The 22320-nt window shown below is 50.0% G+C and overlaps 3 protein-coding genes across 16 annotated transcripts; 2 read left to right on the top strand and 1 right to left on the bottom strand.

The window, feature by feature from the left end:
• Positions 1-460: 460 nt before the first annotated feature.
• MRPL24 (mitochondrial ribosomal protein L24) lies at positions 461-4750 on the top strand. Of its 3 annotated transcripts, none has more exons than XM_023214093.2 (6): positions 461-733; positions 3286-3529; positions 3613-3708; positions 3915-4018; positions 4275-4405; positions 4514-4750. In XM_023214093.2, the coding sequence occupies exons 2-6, from the start codon at positions 3347-3349 to the stop codon at positions 4648-4650; spliced, it is 651 nt and encodes a 216-aa protein (XP_023069861.1). In that variant the 5' UTR covers positions 461-733; positions 3286-3346; the 3' UTR covers positions 4651-4750. The 3 variants fall into 3 exon arrangements, with proteins under 3 accessions (XP_023069861.1, XP_023069862.1, XP_023069860.1); XM_023214094.2 differs by having other exon boundaries at positions 461-814; XM_023214092.2 differs by having other exon boundaries at positions 462-692.
• A 333-nt stretch (positions 4751-5083) lies between these two features.
• RRNAD1 (ribosomal RNA adenine dimethylase domain containing 1) lies at positions 5084-14250 on the bottom strand. Of its 9 annotated transcripts, none has more exons than XM_023214079.1 (8): positions 14154-14250; positions 10025-10149; positions 9667-9859; positions 9093-9155; positions 8608-8751; positions 7624-8105; positions 6142-6326; positions 5084-5414 (listed from the first exon to the last, which is right to left on the bottom strand). In XM_023214079.1, exons 2-8 carry the CDS (start codon positions 10060-10062, stop codon positions 5293-5295), a joined length of 1227 nt encoding a protein of 408 aa, XP_023069847.1. In that variant the 5' UTR covers positions 10063-10149; positions 14154-14250; the 3' UTR covers positions 5084-5292. The 9 variants fall into 9 exon arrangements, with proteins under 9 accessions (XP_023069847.1, XP_023069840.1, XP_023069846.1 ...); XM_023214072.2 differs by having other exon boundaries at positions 13498-14244; XM_023214078.1 differs by lacking the exon at positions 14154-14250 and adding an exon at positions 13672-13806.
• On the top strand, positions 13947-21024 carry ISG20L2 (interferon stimulated exonuclease gene 20 like 2). 4 transcript variants are annotated; one of them, XM_023214082.2, is made up of 4 exons: positions 13947-14298; positions 14905-15810; positions 18570-18770; positions 19480-21024. In XM_023214082.2, exons 2-4 carry the CDS (start codon positions 15061-15063, stop codon positions 19591-19593), a joined length of 1065 nt encoding a protein of 354 aa, XP_023069850.1. In that variant the 5' UTR covers positions 13947-14298; positions 14905-15060; the 3' UTR covers positions 19594-21024. The 4 variants fall into 4 exon arrangements, with proteins under 4 accessions (XP_023069850.1, XP_023069854.1, XP_023069853.1 ...); XM_023214086.1 differs by having other exon boundaries at positions 14174-14298; positions 14944-15810; XM_023214085.1 differs by having other exon boundaries at positions 14238-14394; positions 14944-15810.
• Positions 21025-22320: the final 1296 nt, after the last annotated feature.

Raw genomic sequence — 22320 nt, 5'->3', positions numbered from 1 at the left:
GATAACCCTTTCTCCTTGCTAATGCTAGGGGTACCTGCCACCCTTAGCTGGTGATGGGGTGGTAGGGGGAGGGGCTTGGTAGGGTGAAATCCCGATAGTACTCCCCGAGTTAGGTGGAAAGACTGGCTTAGATCATTTCTGTTTCCTTCCAAATCTGACATTTTGTAACTAGATCGGCTACTAGCATTGGAAAGAAGGGCCCACGTTTCATCCCTTTCTCTAGAAAGCCTACCGGCAGTTTTTGAATCTGCCCTGCCCCCACTCCAGCAGAGAAGGTCAGGGAGAGCATTGGCTGTAGCCCTGTCTGGAAAGGGCGGCCCTTCCCCTTGAACAGGAAGCCAGAACCACCTAGAAAATGGAGCCTTCTTCTCTAAAAACTACAATTCCCAGCGGCCTCTACGCAGAGCATGCGCGGGAATGTGCCAGGCAGGCCGCCCTAACCAGCTTGCCTTTCGATTCCCAACATGCTTCATGGTGTGTTTTGGTTTCCTTGATTTCCTACCCCCGCCAAACTTCCTGTTTCCAGCTTTCTAGCGGCGGACTACAACTCCCAGCATGCTGAGAGATCACATTCGTGGTTGAGCCGCTGTTTTACACTTGGACTACATCTCCCACAAAGTCGACGGGCGTGGCAGGGGAGGGGACGCTGAGGGCCCATGTGCTGAGCATCCGAAGTGCCGCGAAAAGTGGAGGTGAGGGCCGCCCGCCCCGGAGGTGCTCTTCCGAGAGGCAGGTGCGGGAAGAGCCTAATCTTTTCCCTGCCCGTGGCTCAGTCGCCTCCCCAGGGTTTCTTTGCACCGGAGGTTTGGAGCGGGTGGGTGCTGAAGATAGCTAGGCCTTGACGTTGTCTGGGATGAGGCTGGTGGGGGAAGCCTTTGCAGCCGTGACCTGAGAGGGCAGACCTTCGACCCCGCTATATTGCACGGTGCCTCCAGAACATGCAGGGAAAGCCCCACTGCGGGACGCTCACCAGCAGCATCTCCAGATTGTGGAGGGAAAGAAGGGAAGGATATCGGGGGCATGCAAGCTGCTCTGGGCTGGGGTGGTTCAGACCTGGAATGACAGAGGTGAAGGGACTCCCTGCAGCAATCACGCGGGAGGCTTGGGTCTTAAGATTGGCCCTGCTCCTGTCAAACTGTATGAACCAGGGTAGTCACTCCGGCTTTCAGGCCTTGATTTCCTTATCTGTAAAAGGGACTTTATGATGCATCTGGTGCCCTCACCTCCCTCACTGGGCAATGTGAAGACCAAATGCCAGCAATGAAATTCCCAGCATTAGGTTTGTCATATAGTAGTCCTCTCTAAGCATTTGTTGAATACTCACAGGAACACTAGGCCCATCAGCATTAATTGAAAATAACGGGTTTTTTTTGTTTGTTTTTGTTTCTTTTTCCGAAAATAACATCAGGGCTTTATACTGAGAAGTATAAAGAAGAAAAATGACCCAATATCTCACTGTTCAGATAACCCGTTAATACATATTTTTAAGTGCACCTGGTTAGAAAATGCAAACGTTATTATGGGAAGAAACTAAATGGAATTAACAGACCTCCCAAACAGTTCCTCTCCCCTAAAACAAGTACTTTGGTTTCTTGTTTCCTTTCCATAAATATAACTGTGCTGGAATATATATTCATATATTTACCCCAAAGGGATAATACTACTCACATTACTTTGCACCTTGCTTTGTTAAAATATTTAAAATAATCTAAATGACACATACAACCCTGTAAATTTTGTGGATGATGAAACTGAAGTTCATAAGTTAAATTGCCGGCTGGGCGTGGTGGCTTATGCCTGTAATCCCAGTACTCTGGGAGGCCAAGGCGGATGGATCACCTGATTTCAGGAGTTGGAGACCAGCCTGGCCAACATGGTAAAACCCTGTCTTTACTAAAAATACAAAAAAAAAAAAAAAAATTAGCAGGTCGTGGTGGCACATACCTGTAATCCTAGCTATGAAGGAGGCTGAGGGAGGAGAATCACTTGAACCCGAGGGGCAGAGGTTGCGGTGAGCTGAGATCATGCCACTGCACTCCAGCCTGGGTGACAGAACAAGACTCCGTCTCAAAAAATAAATAAATAAAGTTGCCTAGTGTCATACAGTAAGATGATGGTAGAGCAGGGAGTAGAACCCAGGTGATCTGACGTCCCTGTCCAGGGCTCTTTATGCCATTGTAGTATCTTTATTTGTCTTTGAAGTTAAGGTTCATTTTTATCTATAAAATGAGGTTAATGGTGACTTCTTCATTTGGTTGTCCTTAGGCTTAAATGAGATACAGGAAAGCACCTAGCATTGCACCTGGGAAGTTGCAAGTATTCAGTAAACTGAAGCACTTACCATTTATGTCTTCAGTTCATTCACTACCACATTAGTTGAGAATTGAGTGGTTTAGAGCACATACTTAGTTGGGAAGTTTAGGACTCAGTAATTCTAGAGTCTGGCCTTGGGTCTTTTTCCTTTAGAAAAGGAGCTATCTGGCCGGGCGCGGTGGCTCAAGCCTGTAATCCCAGCACTTTGGGAGGCCGAGACGGACGGATTGCGAGGTCAGGAGATCGAGACCATCCTGGCTAACACGGTGAAACCCCGTCTCTACTAAAAACTACAAAAAACTAGCCGGGCGAGGTGGCGGCGCCTGTAGTCCCAGCTACCTGGGAGGCTGAGGCAGGAGAGTGGCGTAAACCCGGGAGGCGGAGCTTGCAGTGAGCTGAGATCCGGCCACTGCACTCCAGCCTGGGTGACAGAGCGAGACTCCGTCTCAAAAAAAAAAAAAGAAAAGGAGCTATCTTAGGGAGGAGTGGTTATTTCCTGTCTGAGGACAAGAATTGTAAGTGGGATAGGGACATTTTAACCCCAGTTTTTATTTCTGCTACCTATTTGTTCATTTCACTGACTTACAACTGCCTACCCTTTGGCTGTATGCCAGCATTCCATCTGTTTTCTTCCTATCCTGCTGTTCACACATTGATTTAGTAAGTATTTGTTAAGCACCTACTAGGTGCCAAGCTCTGGATTCATGAACTTGAGATAGATAACATGGCCCTTGTCCTTAATGAATCTTTTGGACTTTGAAGTCAGATATATGTGGGTTTGAATGCTGATTCTCCAATGTAGTAGCTTTGTAATCATAAATAAGTTACTTGACCTTTCTATTTCCTCATCTATAAAGATGATAACCTCTTGTGAATATTCAATGTGATGAGGTCCATTGAGCAACAGAGTAAGTGCTTTAAAAAATGTTCCTTCCCTTGCCTCTTTGCTCCCGTTTCTATCCATCTACCCAGAGCTGACAAGGAAGGTTTCTGAGCGTTTTGCTGGCAAAGGGATTTCTTACAGCCTCCAGGCATGCGTCTTTCTGCCCTGCTGGCCTTGGCATCCAAGGTCACTCTGCCCCCCAATTACCGCTATGGGATGAGCCCCCCAGGCTCCTTGGCAGACAAGAGGAAGAACCCCCCATGGCTCAGGCGGCGCCCAGTGGTTGTGGAACCCATCTCTGATGAAGACTGGTATCTGTTCCGTGGGGACACGGTGAGAGCCTCATACAGGGCATAGAGTGATGGGGAATCTCCTGGGCAAGGATCCCCCTCCCTAACCTTCGTATCTTCCCACAGGTGGAGATCCTAGAAGGCAAGGATGCCGGAAAGCAGGGCAAAGTGGTTCAAGTTATCCGGCAGCGAAACTGGGTGGTCGTGGGAGGGCTGAACACGGTAAGTGGAGAGAGAGGATGGGGACGCTTGGGAAGCCCATCTCATCCGTCCCTCTCCATTCCGAGCAGCGCAGGGTGGCAGGAGACTGGCTGAAGGGAGGGTGGCATTACTGAACCTTCTACTTTTCAACTTGGGCTGAATGCACTGAGTAGCAAGGGCAAACCCCTTTCACACCCCTTGGTTTCTGACACTCCCCTCTTGGACAGCATTACCGCTACATTGGCAAGACCATGGATTACCGAGGAACCATGATCCCTAGTGAAGCCCCCTTGCTCCACCGCCAGGTCAAACTTGTGGATCCTATGGACAGGCAAGCGACAGGGCTCTGGGCAGAGGGTTTCTCACCCTCTGGGTCCACAAAGTGCTGTCCAATGGGAATGATGGGTTGGATGCTCTGGAGATTGAGAGGGACCATCTCATGGACATGATTGCCTGCGGGTAACCCCAACACAGAGGTGGAGAAACACGGTGGTAACCCTGGTGTTTTGAACCCTTGACTCTGCTTTTGGGTTGGAGGGTGGCAGGAAACCGGCTCATAGGCCAGGCTCACCTCTTCTATCCACCAGGAAACCCACTGAGATTGAGTGGAGATATACTGAAGCAGGAGAGCGGGTACGAGTCTCCACACGATCAGGGAGAATTATCCCTAAACCCGAATTTCCCAGAGCTGATGGCATCGTCCCTGAAACGTGGATTGGTGAGTGAGAGGCAGGAAGGTCAGGGGTGGGTGCTAGGAATGAGAGTAGGGGATGTTAATGAAAGTTGGCAAGCCCTCTCACCCATCTCCTTTCCTCTGGCTTAACAGATGGCCCCAAAGACACATCAGTGGAAGATGCTTTAGAAAGAACCTACGTGCCCCGTCTAAAGACACTACAGGAGGAGGTGATGGAGGCCATGGGGATCAAGGAGACTCGGAAATACAAGAAGGTCTATTGGTATTGAGCCCGGGGAGAGCAGCTCCTCCCCAACTTCTGTCCCAGCCTTGAAGGCTGAGGCACCTCTTTTTCAGATGCCAATAAAGAGCAGTTTATGAGTCCTGTGTACAGCTGCTGTGAGATAGAACGGCACCCCTAATCCCAGCACACTCTCAGGGACTGAAGGAAAGGAGCTTCTTCCCTGAGTTTATGACAGAACCTGGATGGAAGTTAGCTGGCCTTAAGGCAGCCCTCCCAAGGGGCAGGGCCTGCAGATTCTGAGTTGGAGGCCAAAGTGGGGTAGAGAAGTCCCCTCCATGGAGATCTGTGAGTAACGGAAGCTGTCACCTACACCACCTGCTAGAAAGGCCAGTGGGGAGTGGCGTGTGAGTCCTAACTGTAGCACCCTTGCAGCAGTGCCACAGGGAGGGTGCATGTCTCCTTTTATCTACCTACAGAAATGGGAAGGAAACAAACATTTCTAATTTTTAATAAATTAAAACTTTACACTGTATTACATAATCCATGGAGGGAGAGAAAGGGGATGATACTGAAGGAACCATGACTCAGGAGGATGCAGGATGCTGCTTCTCTGTATGAGGTGTACTCTGCCACTGTGCTATCTGGGCACTTTCAGATGATGGGGTCTGAGATGTGTCCTCAGGCTGCATTAGCTGTCTTCAGTCTCCAGAATAGAAAGAGCCTGACCCAGGGGCATCTTGGTGGCCACCAGAACCAGGTTTCTGGGAGAGAGTTCAGGACTGAAGATGGGCAGGAGCTCAGCATGGAAACCTGGAAGAAAGGGCTTAATCATAAGGGGAAGAATGAACCAAACTCACTCAGCCTCTTCTGCCCAGGCCTGTAAGCATAGTCCCTTTTCCCCATGGGGGAGGATCCAGTGGGGCTAAGGAGACCCCATTCTCCATAAGGAACACAGGTTCCCAAGGCACTGACTTGGGAGACAGTCCTCTTGCATTGTAGGTTCTCGATGCCTGGGAAGCTTGCTTAACATGCACTTAGGGAGGTTCACCAGAAGCTGATTTGGTAGGAATCTCAGCGTTTTTTTCCGAGATGGAGTCTCTGTCACCCAGGCTGGAGTACAGCGGTGCAATCTTGGCTCACTGCAACCTCTGTCTCCTGGCTTCAAGCAATTTTTTTTGCCTCAGCCACCCAAATAGCTGAGAGTACAGGCGGGTACCACCATACCCGGCTACTTTTTGTATTTTTAGTAGAGATGGGGTTTCACCGTGGCTGGTCTTGAACTCCTGACCTCAAGTGATCTACCCACCTTGGCCTCCCAAAGTGCTGGGATTATAAGCATGAGCTACCGCACCCAGCCTGGATTCTTAATTTTTTAACAAATCCCCTACTCCCAATCCACTAGTGACTCAAAGGTGGGGTCCAAGGATCACAATAGTGATTAGCTGGGCCCAGGAGACGTTGGAGCTGGGACTTGGAGAAGGAGCCCCAGAACCCCAGTCACTATAGTCCTTGGGTCCCTGCTGTAGGCCACCCTCACCCTGCTCCTGAAGGTACAGCAGCCGGTCCAGTAGAATAAGCGTCTCCACCAGTGGGGCAAGCAGTAGAGCCAGGCTGAAGAAGGCCACCACACGGTTCTCCTGGGCCTGGTGGGCCTGAAGGGCAGCCAGATTCAGTGGCAGCTGGGGGTCCAGCCCCACTCGCTGTAGCCCCCGCTGCACATATCTGTGGGATCAGTCACATTCAGCACTCAGTTTGGTTTTAAGAACTGTCACCTCACACTTAAACTTTGTTCCTAATTCCAACTTTGCTTTATTTTCTACCCTAATATGCGTTTTCATGAATATATATATATATATATATACACACACATACACATTTTTTTTTTGAGATGGAGTGTCAAAAACTGTCACCCAGGCTGGAGTGCAGTTGCATGATCTCCGCTTACTGCAAGCTCTGCCTTCCATGTTCACGCCATTCTCCTGCCTCAGCCTCCACAGTAGCTGGGACTACAGGCACCCGCCACCACGCCCAGCTAATTTTTTGTATTTTTTAGTAGAGATGGGATTTCACCGTGTTAGCCAGGATGGTCTCGATCTCCTGACCTTGTGATATGCCCGCCTCAGCCTCCCAAATATATATTTTTTAAGACAGGGTCTTGCTGTCATCCAGGCTGGAGAGCAGCAGTGCAATCATAGCTCACTGTAGTCTCAAACACCTCAATCCTCCCACATCAGCCTCCCAAGTAGCTGGGTCTACAGGCATGAGCTACCATGCCTGCCTATGTTTTTTTGTACAGAGGTATCTCTCTACGTAGCCCAAGCTGGCCCCTAACTCCCAGCCTCAAGCAAATCCTCCTGCCTTGGCATCCCAAAGAGCTGGGATTATAGGCATGAGCCACCACACCTGGCTGTGTATTTTTGAATGTTTCTCTGGCTGTGAGCTGTCTGTCCAATAGTAAATTGATTTAAACATTTTCAGCCAGTTCTGTCCAACTAGCCATATTTTTAGCATTTAAAAACCTTTTTTTTTTTTTTTTGAGACAGTCTTGCTCTGTTGCCCAAGCTAGAGTGTAGTGGCACAATCTCGGTTCACTGCAACCTCCGCCTCCTGGGTTCAAACTATTCTCCTGCCTCAGCCTCCCGAGTAGCTGGGATTACAGGCGCGTGCCTCCACGCCTGGCTAATTTTTGTATTTTTAGTAGAGACGGGGTTTCGCCATGTTGGCCAGGCTGGTCTCAAACTCCTGACCTCAGGTGATCTGGCCGCATCAGCCTCCCAAAGTGCTGGGATTACAGGCGTGAGCCACCATGCCTGGCCAAAACTTCATGTTTCTTTGTTAGTCTCCTGATAAAAGAGGGACAACTCTCTTAAATTTTGAGACGGTACCCTGGTCAGAGAACTCCAAATCACTCCTCTGGGTATACTTAGATTTTCTTTAGGCTATGCTGAAAGTGAGGGCGGAAGATCTCCAGTTAGAAATCTCCCCTCCACTGCCCACCACCCCCGTACCCCAACCTCACTCTTCAATCTTGAGCTCGTGGACCCTGGGGATACCCTGCACGCCTGGCCGACGGAGCTCGGGCCGGGCCCGTCGGATGACTGTCTCCAGTGCTGCACGGTAGCAGTGAGTTCGGAGGCCAGGGCCAGCTTTCTGTAGCCGCTCAGCATACTCCTCCAGGGCATGGCAGGCCCCCTCCCGAAGCCTGTAGGGCAGTTCATAGCCAGGCAGCCCAGCCACCCACTGACTCAGTGGGTAGCCGCCAGGGTCACTCAGCTTCATGTAGCAGCAGCCCACTGAGGCCAGGGCCACCACCTCAGGACAGCAGAAGTGCCTCAGCAAGGCAACACTCAGATCCCCACAGGCGTGGAGGCCTGTGAGCAGCAAGCGGGCCCTGCCCTGACACGGGTTCTCCAGTGGAAGCAGAAGCTCCTCACACAGGGCTGTGGGGTCTACCCACCTAACCACATGGTGTGGGGAGTGACGAGGGCTGGTTTGGACCACCTGTGGAGGCAGGAAAGGACAAAGGCAGATGGGAAGTCTGTTTGCTGTCCCTAGGCCACCTCAGGCCACAAGAAGGGATCTGTCCTCCATGTTATTCCCCAAGGAGGAACGTGGGAGATAAGCTGGGTGTGGGAGAGGGCTGGACCACAAGTCAGGAGATGGAATAAATCCTGGACCTATCATTCACCATGTACATCTTTTCATCTCTGAGACCCAGTTTTCTGATTTGTAATGAGTCTAAAACCTGAGTGGCCACTTCACAGGTTGTATACATTGGTGTGGAGAAGTATACATTGGTGTGGAAAACACTTTGTAAATAGAAAGTAACTTTGAGATACAGGGAGGCACTGGGGAAGGGGGGACCTTGGGAAAGAGGTAATAGAAATTAGAGACCACACCACTTAAGCTGAGAAACCTGAAAGATGGAATCCAGCCTCTGTGCTCAATTCCAGCCAAGCAGCCCCTCCTCCCACATTCCAGGTCGCAGGAAGGGGTGGCCTACCTGTGGGTTCCTCTTCTCCTCTTTCTCCAGAGCCTGCAGAAGCTCCTGGTCCAGGCGCTGGGCTCTCTCCACCAGTCTCTGATCCCCTTCGATGCTCTTCACCATCAACCCCAGGCCAAGAGCCATGAAGCGGGAGAGATGGCCCTGGAGTCACGAGGAGGAAGATGGAGACAGCCCTGTTCAGTGCCGTATCCATGGTCACCCTCCCCAGGGGTAACCTCGACACCTGGGTCCCAGGCCCGACAGAAGGCTTAAATTTTACCCTACAGAACTTAACATCAGTGTGGCTTAAGTTGGTATATAACTCCCCCATTTAAATCTGACTGGCTTAAAAAAAAATTATGCAAAGAGAAAAAAAATCTACCCTGCTTGGTTCCACCGCTTCTTGACACCTGCCTCGCTGGGCCTGTGGCCCAAAAACCTGCCTTCCAGGTGTTCTATCTCCCCATGACTCAAAAAAAAAGTACATCAAGACTCTGGCTCACCTGGCCTGAGCCCACGTCTACAACCTGGGTGCAGCCTGTGAAATCACTCAGCTTCTTCACCAACTGAAAGAGGAGGGAACAAAGGTCTCCTGGCCACTGGTTCTTGACTCCTGGGGCAAACACCCATAGTGAGAGTGGAGGAGACAAAGATGACAGAGAAAGATGGACACAGGGTGCCCTGGATGTGATGACAGATTTGGAAAGAAAGATATAGGGGTGAGGGTGGAAGCAAGGAGAGTGGACCTGATCCAGGTTCAGGCCCACTCTCCTTGCCTTACAGGTCAGTGATTCAATCTCCCCCACAGAACAAGAACCCTGCGTTAAGCCATGAGCAGATTATGGAGATTTGAGAAAAGGAATGAGACTGTGATTCAGACCTAGCTACCAACTAACCCCACAAAAGGATGAAAAAGAACCCCAGGATCAAAATATGATTATAGTTATATCTGTTGAGGTAAAGGAATGTCTAGGGCCTCTGCCTTGCATGTGAAGGAAAGGGCACACATCTTTGTAAGCCACACTTAAGGAGTCCCTGGGTTCCCAGACACCACCCATGCTCCTGCCATCTCCTCACCTCTCCCAGCCTCCGGATCTCATGCTGCTTCTTGGGCCTGACATGTTTCCGGAATGGAGCTGTTAGTCGGGAGCTCTGGCTGGGGTTCTCCAGGAACTCTGAGGTGGTCTGAAAGCCAGGCGTCCGGGTAAAGGCCAGGGCACAGGCTGTGGACTTCAGGGCCAGCAGGGTGAGTGGCCACACTGACCTGTACCTGAGATAGTCCAGCCCAGGCCTCCAGTGAATAGTCCCATCGCATCTGAGTGCACCAGTTTACAACCCAAGGCCCAGGAAGACCTTATGAGACTCTCTGAGCAATACGTTCACTGCAGGGCTCAAAGCCTTGAGTTCCCCAGCACAGGGCCCTTCTAGCCCATACCTGACGACCTCCCCTTCCCCAGGCATCCCCAGCAGCATTGTGGCCAGCTGTGGTGGGTTCAGTCCATCCAGTGCTTCCTGCCATGAGCAAGGGAGTGTGTCCCACAGGTTGTCCGTGAAAAATTCCTACAGAGGAAGGGGAGAAGCAATCAGCAAGCTACTACCACTTCCATTCTTTCCCGCCCCACTCTCAACTCCACACCTCACCGCCTGCCTCTTCCCAGCACTGCTGCCACATAGGGCCACCGTCACCGGCAAGTACCTCCTACTCAGCCAAGTCAGTTCTTCTCTGAAGTCTGCTCCAGCCTCCCCGACTCTAGTGGCTTAACTCTGTTTCCTTGGAGTCCAGATTGCATTCTGGACACACTTCTTTTAGCAATTTCTGCACTTATGTATGTCTGTTTTCTCTATTAAACTGAATTTCTTAAGAGGAGGGATGGGATGGAATCTTCCCATCTGCATCCCTAACACTTACCGGAGTGACTGACACACAGTACGAGTACATTACCACTTAGTAACCTGCCATTATATGTGCCAGACACTGGTGTCTTTTTATTCATTCATTTGTCCACCACAAATTCTGGGGCTGCGTTTTGGTTATACATCAAGCTCTATTGTAGGCTCAGGGACTACAACAGTGAACCTGAGACAAGATTCTGGCTCCTGCAGAGTTTACATTAAAAAAATAACTTTGGCCGGGCATGGTGGCTCACGCCTGTAATCCCAGCACTTTGGGAGACCAAGGTGGGCAGATCACCTGAGATCAGAAGTTTGAGACCAGCCTGGTCAATATGGTGAAACCCCATCTCTACTAAAATTACAAAAATTTGCTGGCATGTTGGCAGGCGCCTGTAATTCCAGCTACCCAGTAGGCTGAGGCAGGAGAATCGCTGGAACCTGGGAGGCAGAGGCTGCAGTGAGCCTAGATTGCACCACTGCACTCTAGCCTGGTCAACAGAGCAAGACTCTGCCTCAAAAAAACCAAACCAAAACAAACAAACAAAACCAGACAACATCATATGTCATATAGACAAAACACTAATGAAACAGTAATGTAATGGAGAGTTTGGGCAAGGACTATCTTAGATAGGATGATGAGGGAAGACTTGTCTGACGAGTTGACATTTGAGCTGAGACTTGAATGATGAATAGGTGCTAGGCACGTAAAGAAAAATACAGGTAATAGCGGCCGGGCGCGGTGGCTCAAGCCTGTAATCCCAGCACTTTGGGAGGCCGAGACGGGCGGATCAGGAGGTCAGAAGATTGAGACCATCCTGGCTAACACGGTAAAACCCCGTCTCTACTAAAAAATACAAAAAACTAGCCGGGTGAGGTGGCGGGTGCCTGTAGTCCCAGCTACTCGGGAGGCTGAGGCAGGAGAATGGCGTAAACCCGGGAGGCAGAGCTTGCAGTGAGCTGAGATCCGGCCACTGCACTCCAGCCTGGGCAACAGAGCGAGACTCCGTCTCCAAAAAAAAAAAAAAAAAAAACTACAGGTAATAGCAAACACTTATTTAACACCTCTGCCAGACACCATTGTAAACATTTGACATGTATTAACGCATCTGATCCTTTAAACAACACTTTGAGGTAGGTATTATTTTGTATCCCCCATTTTATAGATGTAGAAACAGGCACAGCACTTAAGTAACTTGCCCACGTCCAAAAGCTAGCAAATAGCTGAGCTGGGATTATTTATTTATTTATTTATTTTTAGAGATGGAGTCTCACTCTGCCACCCAGGCAGGAGTGAGACTGCAACCTCCGCCTCCCTGGTTCTAGCAATTCTCCTGCCCCAGCCTCCTGAGTAGCTGGGACTACAGGCGTATGCTGCCAAGCCCAGGTTTTTTTTTTTTCTTGGATTTTAGTAGAGACGGGGTTTCACCATGTTGCCCAGGCTGGTCTCGAACTCCTGAGCTCAAGCAATCCACCCGCCTCCCAGAGTGCTAGGATTATAGGCATGAGCCATCACACCCAGCCTGAGCTGGGATTTGAAACCAAGTCCTTGCTCTTAACCATTCTGCGATTGCCTTTCTGTGGAGGAAGATCAGTGAGTGCAAAGGTCCAGATCCTGCCATATTGGCAGAGCAGAAATCAGGCCAGCAGAGGTATAGCACAGTGAAATGTGTGAGAGAATAAAATGGGATAGAGTTGAAGAGACAATAGGAGTCAGATCATGGGCTTTATAGGTAATAGTAAGGAATCAGGATTTCATAAAAGTATCTAGTTAATAAAGGATTGTCGTGATCAGATTTACATTTGAATGCTATCGATCTAGCTGCTCAGTGAAGAATTGGTTATGGCAGGGCAGAGGTAAGCACACAGCGAGATCGGTTAGGAAGTAGTTCAGAAGAGAGGTGATGGTGGCTTGGCTTAGGGTGGCAGCAATGGAGGTGGGGACAAATGGATGAATTTGGGATCTATTCCAAAGACAGAGCCAAGAGGACTTGTTGAAAGACTGGATTGTGGATCAATGAAGGACAGCACTGAATCAAGGATGGCCTCTGGGTTTGCGGTCTAAACAATTCAGTGGATGGTGGTGCCATTTACACATTCTCTCATTTACTCTTCACAATGATCCTTCAGACTGGGATCCATTGTATAGCTGAGGAAACCCGGGCTAGGACAAGTTGGGGGTTAGGGAGGCCTAAGGTTAACATCATAGGGGAGGCAGGATTCCAGACCAAGCCTTTTTGATTCCAGAGGCAGGCCTGTCTACTATACCAGAAAACCACGAATTTATTCAAAGCTTGGATGAATAACATGTGTGTTCTTGGAACACCTCACATGCTCCAAGAAGAGTTGAACATAGTTGCAGCATGGTTCCAATGTCCACGCATTTTATTACCTTGGATCTGGGAAGATTACAAAAATAATCTAGGTAGGTATTAGAAATATAGGCCGGGTGCGGGGACTCAAGCCTGTAATCCCAGCACTTTGGGAGGCCGAGACGGGCGGATCACGAGGTCAGGAGATCGAGACCATCCTGGCTAACACGGTGAAACCCCGTCTCTACTAAAAAATACAAAAAACTAGCCAGGCGAGGTGGCGGGCGCCTGTAGTCCCAGCTACTCGGGAGGCTGAGGCAGGAGAATGGCGTAAACCCGGGAGGCGGAGCTTGCAGTGAGCTGACATCGGGCCACTGCACTCCAGCCTGGGCGACAGAGCGAGACTCCGTCTCAAAAAAAAAAAAAAAAAAATTATTTATGCAGTGAGCCGAGATTGCGCCACTGCACTCTAGCCTGGGGGACAGAGCGAGACTCTGTCTCAAAACAACATAAAAGAAATATTATTTATGGCAGCTGAAAAAAAAGGAGGGATCACTCCAGTTTTAACCACTCCTTGTATAGACAAAAGACTGAAACTCATAGAAGGAAAGAGATCAGAGGCTAATTCTCCAGATTCTCTCCCTGACGTGGACACCTAGCCAACCACACGACCAGAGACACCCCACCCACGCCCCTGTGGCCTCACGATGATGTAGGCATCCAGGATGGAACGGTAGAGCGCCAGGACACGGGTAAGGTTAACAGCTAGCTGCCTCCTCCCCTCATGAGAGAGGCCTCGAGCGGAGATGCCCGGCATCCCGCGGTCCAGAAGGCAGCGCGGGAAGCGAGAACGCAGTGAACAGGGATCCAGGGTCAGTACCACGCGGGTGCAGGACCCGGACGGGGCTCAGCTCTGCAGGCAGAACAGGAAGAGTTTTGGGTCCAGTCTCCGACGCTGCCTTTCCGGGATCCCATGCTGCAGTTGAAGACTTGAGGCGCCCCCAAGAGGTCACAGGTTGCGACGTTTCACAGTGCGAAGGTGTCAGCGTCGGAGACACGTAGGGCGGGGTAACAGTGCAATGACGCCACAAGAGCGTGCCGCGGAGCTCAGCTCACAACGAGGCGGGCCAAGTTCCAGTTCCCGCCCCTTCCCGTACACGCCTCTCCTTTTCCGGAAGTGAAGCCGGAGGTGTCCGGCTGGCTGCAGTTCCGGTTTATCGCGGCCTTCCCACACCTTCGCGTTGTACCGCCACGGGGCTAGAGGGGCCAGGGAGCGCATCCCGCCCCCGCCCCCACCCACGCCGCCCCCTCCTCCCCAGCCACTGCCGCTCCTCACACACTCCGAATCACTGGCCTCGCTACCTGAGGTCGGGGCGGTGCGCGTGCGCGCGCGCCGACCTCTGGCGCGTTCTAACCCGCGCACCTGCCTTCCCGGGCTTCGTCGACGCGCACCGATTTCCGCATCCGGCTCTGGACGCTTCCGGCCTTAGCTAAACCCATCTGGGAGGTAGGTTTGTGAGCGTGAGAAGACAATCTGTACCGGGGGACCTAAGTATGCTTATCCAGGTGGGCTGCCTCGAGCCTCGATCCCACGCCCCCGCTGGTAGGTGGTGTCATGGTCCTTGCTTGGGAGGACTTGGGTGAGATGCATGTGGAGTTTGTCCCCAATTCCGGCCTGGAGCCAAGGCAAAGGGATGCCTGGATTTGTGTCTCTATTCGTGGGCCACGCTGCGGATACCTGGGTAGCCCAGAGGTTATCTACGCCATACTTCTCACTGTTTTCGAGCATGCCTAGATTTTCCCTTCCTAGGCGGAGTATAGAGCTCACGTGTTCTGGCCTCTTAGACTCATAGAGGGTTCGAGCTCTATGGGCCCCTCCAGTCCCTTCATTTTACAAATGAGATTCAAACCTAGAGTGCGGTAATGACCTTACTAAGACCAAACGGCTGGTGAATTGGGCTTCACTAGAATCCAGGCTTGCTGGCTAACACCAGTGCTCCCTCCATCATTCCATGTTATTATGTTTTCATTTCCCCTCTGTCTGAGAGATTGCTCTGATGTCTTTCCTTCCATAAGTCCTACGGAGATCGATCTTACCTCATTTTTCTCCCAGGCCTAGGAGCTCAATCACCAGGATCACTTTCTTCCCCACGTTGTACTACAGACCTCCACATGTTGGACAGTAGGATTCAGCAGAGAATGAGTCCAACATCCTCTTTTCATCCATAAGCCACTCTTCCCAACTGCTCTTCCACCTCCCACTATCCCTATGTCTACTTTACTGCTCAATCTGGATTTTGGGGAACCTCCTCCCAAAAAGGCATTAGAAGGAAATGCCAAGCACCGAAATTTTGTCAAGAAGCGGAGGCTTTTAGAACGGAGAGGCTTTCTGAGTAAAAAGAACCAACCCCCTAGCAAGGCACCTAAGTTGCACTCTGAACCTCCAAAGAAAGGGGAAACTCCTATGGTGGATGGCACTTGGAAGACCCCTTCCTTCCCAAAAAAGAAGAAGACAGCTACCTGCAGCAATGGGTCAGGACAGCCCCTGGACAAGAAAGCTGCAGTGTCTTGGCTGACTCCTGCCCCTTCAAAAAAGGCTGATTCTGTTGCTGCTAAAGTAGATTTGCTGGGGGAATTCCAGAGTGCTCTTCCAAAGATCAATAGCCACCCAACCCGCTCTCAGAAGAAGGGCTCCCAGAAGAAATCCTCTAAGAAGAACCATCCTCAGAAGAATGCCCCACAGAACTCCACCCAAGCTCATTCAGAGAATAAATGCTCCGGAATATCCCAGAAGTTGCCACAGAAGATGGTGGCAATTGACTGTGAGATGGTGGGCACAGGACCAAAGGGGCATGTTAGTTCCTTAGCTCGATGTAGCATTGTCAACTACAACGGAGATGTGCTTTATGATGAGTACATTCTTCCCCCCTGCCACATTGTGGACTACCGAACCAGATGGAGTGGTATCCGAAAGCAGCACATGGTGAATGCCACACCCTTCAAGATTGCTCGAGGCCAGGTAAGAAGCATGGGGCTTGATGGTGGCAGGGAGGTGGATGGAGAGAGGTGTAAATCATTTTTCAGCAAAGGATATCACTATGGGAAGACACCAAAGGTTTGTGGAGGGAGGGAGGAGAATCTATCAGTTGTTGAAGAAGGCCCCCTGTCGGTGGAAGGAGCCGTGAAAGTCAGGAAGATACAATTAGCTGGTGTCACAAACTTCATTGGTCAAGACCTATTTTAGCTGGGCGCGGTGGCACTTGCCTGTAATCCCAGCACTTTGAGAGGCTGAGGCAGGAGAGTCGCTCAAGCCCAGGAACTCAAGATCTGTCTGGGTAACAAAGCGAGACTCGTCTACAAAAAAGTTAGCTAAGTGTGGTGGCACATGCCTGTAGTGCCAGCTACTCAGGTGGTCGAGGCTGCAGTGAGCCTTAGATCACACCACTGCCACTGCACTCCAGCCTGAGCGACAGAGTGAGAGCCTGTCTCAAACAAACAAACAAACAAACAAACAAACAAACAAACAATTTTAGGTTCCAAATTGGGTCTGGGGAACTGGGAATCTGCATAGAGAAATGACAGCAAATAATGTAACTGGACAGAGCTACAGACATCAGTGTCAGGAGAAAGGGCTTGAGTTGGAAAAACCTTGTGAATTGGAGCCGAAGCTTTAGAGAGGAAAGGTGGAGAGCTCTTCCCAAGCAAAAAGTAACTTGGGACAAGTGCGGAAAGTGGTGGTGGTAAGAGAGGGCAGAAAGTTGACAGGAGGAGCTGGGGTATATTTGTCCAACTGGAACAGGTAACCAGTGAAGGGCATAAACAGCAGAGGGCCAGCACTTTGGGTTGTCTTCTAACTTCTAGCCCTGTGCTGGTTATTGGGAGCACAAGGCATGAACAGGAAAGGAGAGTGAGCTAGGAGGGGTGAAAGGAAGTGAAGGGAGAGCAAGAGGGGTGCCTGTTGGTCTCAGGAGGCCGCCAGAGGGCGCCCTTGGTCCACGTCTTTGCAGTTTCAGGTCCACACACTGCCTTCTCTGGACACGCTGTTCCCATAATGCCTTATGTGCGGTCAGTTGGAGAAGGTTCGTTAGAGGTGAGGTGACTGACTATTTTAGAAAAGACGGAAAGAAGAGTTAAACATCGGCCGGGCGCGGTGGCTCAAGCCTGTAATCCCAGCACTTTGGGAGGCCGAGATGGGCAGATCACGAGGTCAGGAGATCGAGACCATCCTGGCTAACACGGTGAAACCCCGTCTCTACTAAAAATACAAAAAAAAAAAAAAGAAAAAAACTAGCCGGGCGAGGTGGCGGGCGCCTGTAGTCCCAGCTACTACTCCGGAGGCTGAGGCAGGAGAATGGCCTAAACCCGGGAGGCGGAGCTTGCAGTGAGCTGAGATCCGGCCACTGCACTCCAGCCCAGGCGACAGAGCAAGACTCCGTCTCAAAAAAAAAAAAAAAAAAAAAGAAGAGTTAGACATCCTGGGCACAAAGGGACACAGCCGAGCAAAGGCATAGGAGAGGCGGAAGATGGGACGGGTCTGAGACAGCAAATCTGCCCAGCTTTGATGAGGGCTGTATGTCGAGGTTAATAAGAAATGAAGGTGGTGGTGGACAGTAAGTAGGTGAAGTCAGGAGTAACTAAATATCTAGTTCACGAGACTACGTCTGGTTTTCATCATAAAGCACTTCCCAGTGCCAAGCTGGGGTTATGAGACTAAGGTATGTCCAGATGAGCCTAGCCCCTTCAAAGGGGGTCCCTTTGGGAGGCTATGCAGATCTGTCACTTCTGTTGAAAACCTGTTTGGAACCTCATTTTGAGAGTGACCTTCAGAGCCTGTGGCATGTTCTTTGGTGGTCCTCATTGGTAGCATGTTCTCCTGCTTTAAGAGCCTAAAATGGCTAGGTGTGGTGACGTGTAGTTTCCTGAAGACCAGGTGTGGTGGCTCACAGCTGTAATCCCAGCACTTTGGGAGGCCCAGGCGGGCAGATCACCTGACATCAGGAGTTCGAGACCAGCCTGGCCCATATGGTGAAACTCCGTCTCTACTAAAAATACAAAAATTAGCCGGGCATGATGGTGCATGCCAGTAGTCTCAGCTACCTGGGAGGCAGAGGTTGTAGTGAGCCAAGATCGCACCAGTACACTCCAGCGTGGGCAACAGAGCAAGACTCTGTCTCAAAAAAAAAAAAGTTTCCTGAAATATTGAGAAGTTATTTTACTTGGTTCCAAAACTAGTGTGAATAAAGTTCCTTCTGCAACTTTAGTTTATACGTGATTCTTAATTTTTTATGGTTTGTAGACTCTGAGAATTTGATGAAAGTCACAGATTCTCTTCCGCTAGTACCCATACACATCTAATTGCATGTAATTTTGGGCTTTTGTTAGCCTCCCTGGGGCCGTGGTCCCAGCCATGTGTCTAAGGCCAGGATAATGGTAATAGTTAAAGGACTTCACATAGCAAGCCAGAACCGAACTAAATACATGGACATCTCAAATATGAGTGTCATTTAGGACTGAAGGCAAATTAATGTCATGGGGTGGAGATCAATAAGAAGGTAAAGAGCCAGTGGCAGTATGAGTCCAAACAGGGTACACCATGGAAATCACCTGTGGAAGAGGAAGTGGATTCCAGAAGAAAGAAAACTTGTGGGAGTGAGCATTTCAAGGATGGAGAAGTTGGTGAAAGAATCCAGAAGGGTTTGATGGTCCCGTTGGGCTTTCAGAATGCAGGGGTTCCACTGCAGTCTTGCTTCTCACCACTCTCTTCCACACTTGTTCCAGATCTTGAAGATACTCACAGGGAAGATAGTGGTGGGACATGCCATCCACAACGACTTCAAAGCCCTTCAGTACTTTCACCCCAAGTCCCTCACCCGTGACACCTCCCATATACCCCCCCTCAACCGGAAGGCTGACTGCCCGGAGAATGCCACCATGTCTCTGAAGCATCTCACCAAGAAGCTGCTAAACCGGGATATCCAGGTAGCATCTCCCCACATCCCCCGCCCCCATCTTGGACATGGCTCTCGTTGATGCCCCTAGCCAGACTCTGATCCCAGAAGTCCTGTAGTTGTAGAGCTCCAGATGGGCTGCTGTGATGGGAAGAGCTTTGGATGAAGGGCCCAGTAGTGTCTCTCCATCTGTACACAGGATAATAATTCCTGTTGTCTACCTCATAGAATGGTTCTAAGTGTGCTTTGGAAAAGGGAAAAAGTCATAAGTAGATATAAAACCCTAAGTAAGGAAGAAAGCAGGTAGCAGTGGTGGTCTAAGAGACCGTGTAGTGGATGCAAGGACTGCTCATACTTTACATGCTATCATTTAGCAAAGGGTGGCCCATCTGGCAGGAAGGTGTGGACATATATCACATATAGAGCAGTTAAGGAACTAGGGAAAGTGGAAGACTCAGAAGACCTGTCTTTGACCTGGTATGTTCTGGCTCTACAGAACCTAATATGGTTTATACATACTGCTACAGAAAGGACTGAAGTAGACAGTGGTAAAGACTTCCTAGGAGTTGAACCCCTGAAATTACATAAGGAGTAGGGCCCCACCATAGTTCTGTCTTTGTAGCCTGCTGACTGCGGAAGAAACGATGTAGCGGAGGCAGGGGAAAGAGGAGTCAGGGTCCACTGGAAAGGAAGAAACTGTTTCTTGTTGCTTCATGCTCTTGTCTTCCTTGCTTGCTCAGGTTGGGAAGAGCGGACATTCCTCTGTGGAAGATGCCCAGGCCACCATGGAGCTGTACAAGTTGGTTGAAGTCGAGTGGGAAGAGCACCTAGCCCAGAATCCCCCTAAAGACTAGTGACAGTGGGGATGCTGGTGATATGGGGAGGCAGAGGCAGCGCCCAGGAGAAACAGGGCAGCGGACCAATGGACAGCTCCACCAGCTCCACATCTTTGGAAGCTAGATTTGTGGAGAGAGAAAAGCTCTACCCCAGACTTAATACCCATTGAAATTTCACCTCAGGTGTTGTGTCCTGTGTCTGGTTAAGTGTCCCATGGAAGGGGGAGGCCTTCACGTCAGAACCCAGCCCTATACCGTTTACTTCTTAAATGGTGCTAACCACAGGTGTTCCAGCATGCTCTGTGCCAGTTAAGATTTTTAACTTTCAAGGGGCAGGGCATACTGGGAAATGTAGTTTCCCAAACTGCCTTATCACTTGGGTGGACATATGTCTCCTTTTATGCCTTTTGGTTTGAGTAATTAACAGCATCCTCTTCCACACTCAGAAGCATTCTGATTGGGGCCAGGCGTGGTAGCTCACGCCTGTAATCCCAACACTTAGGGAGGCCAAGGCAGGTGGATCACGTGAGGTCAGGAGTTCAAGACCAGCCTGGCCAACATGGCAAAATCCCGTTCTCTACTAAAAATACAAAAAATTAGTGGGGCGCCTGTAATCCTAGCTACTCAGGAGGTTGAGGCAGGAGAATTGCTTGAGCCCAGGAGGCGGAGATTGCAGCGAGCCAAGATTGCGTCACTGCACTCCAGCCTGGGCGACAAGAGTGAGACTCTGTCTCCAAGAAAAGAAAAAAAAAGTGTCCTGGTTGGATAATAAATTATGTGGTCCCTGCTGGGCACCATGGCTCACGCCTGTAATCCCAACACTTTGGGAGGCCAAGGTGGACGGATCACGAGGTCAGGAGATCGAGACCATCCTGGCTAACACAGTGAAACCCTGTCTCTACTAAAAATACAAAAAATTAGCCGGGCGTGGTGGCGGGCCCCTGTAGTCGCAGCTACTCGGGAGGCTGGGGCAGGAGAATGGCGTGCACCCAGGAGGCAGAGCTTGCAGTGAGCCGAGATTGTGCCACTGCCCTCCAGCATGGTCCACAGAGCAAGACTCCATCTCAACAACAAACAAAAAAAAAATTGTGTGGTCCCTTTCCATGTCACAAACTCTGCTTTTGGCTCAGAGTCTGTAGCCTGTGTCAGGATATTGCCTGTTCTTCCTACCTTGACTTCCAGAGCAGCCATCGCTGGTGAGCTTTAGTTCTCCTTAGGGTTCCACGGCATTAAAAGTAAGAGTGTAGCTTGGAAATCAACTTTTGTGATTTAGGAAAGCTGTCTCTTTCCTAAGGTAATAGGGGGTTTATTTCATTTAGGCCCCAATTGGTAGGTTTTAAAATAATTTATAAAGTGTTTTAATAATTTGGTTGTCTTTTTTACCTTGCTAAACCAAGCCTCTAAAAACTGAAATTATTCCCTTGATAAATTTTTATAATGGAAAAGCAATTATGTATGGTTTCTTCTTTATGTTAAATAGCTCTATCACAAAGTATCGTGGGGCTGTAGTTTCCTTAGGGGATTTCCAGGGTCACTGGATGACACTAACTGGGGCCCTTCCTGGAAGTCATTGAGAAGAACTGACCAAGCCACAAACACATGTGACACATACAGTGCCTTGTCCTCATCCCTATCAAACATCAGAGCTGGGCATGGCAGCTTACGCCTGTAATCCCAGCTACCCTGCAGGCTGAGGCATGAGGATTCCTTGAGCCCAGGAATTTAAATCCAGTCTATGCAAAATAGACCCCATCTCAATTTTTTAAAAAATTAACAAGCACACCTAGAATGACACCCCAAGCTATGCAACTCCTGGCCCCACACACACAGGGTATGTGACCAGGAGAGTGAGGTAGAGAGAGTGGGCATGAAGGAGGGGCAGAGCAGGGGAGAAAGGGTGCTTGGTGACGACAGCCTGGTCCTGCTGCCAGCTCTTGGTGGTACACACCCCATCTTGGGAAAGAGTCACCAGTCTGACCTTGTGTCCAGGATCACTATCTGCACTTTCTTGAGAGAATGCAGACTCCATGTCTGCACCAGGACTTTGGCATTCTTGAGTGGCTGGTCTGGTTCCAGGGGCCAGAGTCACAGTCACAGCTGCCTATAGAAGGGAATTTCCTGCATCAGACCAGACCCAGACATGGTCTTGTGGCCTGCTCTGTGGGGTCTGTTGCACAGACAGCCATTATGCTCTGAGCAAATTGGTTCCTGTGGGGCCCAACATATTTAATGTCCATGACTTCACAAAGGGGTGCCAGGTACCCTTGCACGGCAAGAAGTGAGAATAGTGCAAGGAGGCCACAACAGAAACTGGTAGGAATACACACATGGAAGCAATTCTTAACTACATTGTAATCAGTAAATGAAGATAACTGTGATATTCTCATTAGGGTACTTCTTAGCTAAAACAAAACTAGCTTTGTCAGGCCGGGTGCAGTGGCTCACACCTGTAATCCCAGCACTTTGGGGAGGCTGAGGCAGGAGGACGGCTTGAGCCCAGAAGTTTGAGACCAGCCTGGGCAACATAGTGAGACCTATCTCTACCAAAAAAAAAAAAAAAAACCTGGCTTTGTATGTGTCTTGGTGAAGTAGCAACTGGCTTTTATGATCCACCTATCCCCACACCCCATGTCTAAAAAGGCACATGACTCTGCTACAGCCTCAAAACAAAAGTACCTGATCTCAGTCCAATGTTGAAAAGAGCTCATCCTGCCAGGTGCGGTGGCTCACGCCTGTGATCCCAGC

The sequence above is a fragment of the Piliocolobus tephrosceles genome, chromosome 1 (genome assembly GCF_002776525.5).
Source record: "Piliocolobus tephrosceles isolate RC106 chromosome 1, ASM277652v3, whole genome shotgun sequence".
In the NCBI taxonomy this organism is placed as follows: Eukaryota; Metazoa; Chordata; class Mammalia; order Primates; family Cercopithecidae; genus Piliocolobus; species Piliocolobus tephrosceles.
Note: the sequence above shows the minus strand (reverse complement) of the source record. Positions and strands in the feature narration are given on the sequence as shown.

Excerpts from the sequence above, each read along its gene's own strand:
- RRNAD1 (XM_023214072.2), bottom strand. The coding sequence starts at position 13,608 with ATGCCGGGCATCTCCGCTCGAGGCCTCTCTCATGAGGGGAGGAGGCAG. Across the intron at positions 10,150-13,497 it reads TCCTGGATGCCTACATCATC|GAATTTTTCACGGACAACCT; the intron begins GTGAGGCCACAG and ends CTTCCTCTGTAG. Across the intron at positions 8,106-8,607 it reads AGGAGAAGAGGAACCCACAG|GTGGTCCAAACCAGCCCTCG; the intron begins GTAGGCCACCCC and ends CTGCCTCCACAG.
- MRPL24 (XM_023214093.2), top strand. The coding sequence starts at position 3,347 with ATGCGTCTTTCTGCCCTGCTGGCCTTGGCATCCAAGGTCACTCTGCCC. Across the intron at positions 4,019-4,274 it reads CTTGTGGATCCTATGGACAG|GAAACCCACTGAGATTGAGT; the intron begins GCAAGCGACAGG and ends TCTATCCACCAG. Across the intron at positions 4,406-4,513 it reads CGTCCCTGAAACGTGGATTG|ATGGCCCCAAAGACACATCA; the intron begins GTGAGTGAGAGG and ends CTGGCTTAACAG.
- ISG20L2 (XM_023214082.2), top strand. The coding sequence starts at position 15,061 with ATGTCTACTTTACTGCTCAATCTGGATTTTGGGGAACCTCCTCCCAAA. Across the intron at positions 15,811-18,569 it reads TCAAGATTGCTCGAGGCCAG|ATCTTGAAGATACTCACAGG; the intron begins GTAAGAAGCATG and ends CACTTGTTCCAG. Across the intron at positions 18,771-19,479 it reads TGCTAAACCGGGATATCCAG|GTTGGGAAGAGCGGACATTC; the intron begins GTAGCATCTCCC and ends TTGCTTGCTCAG.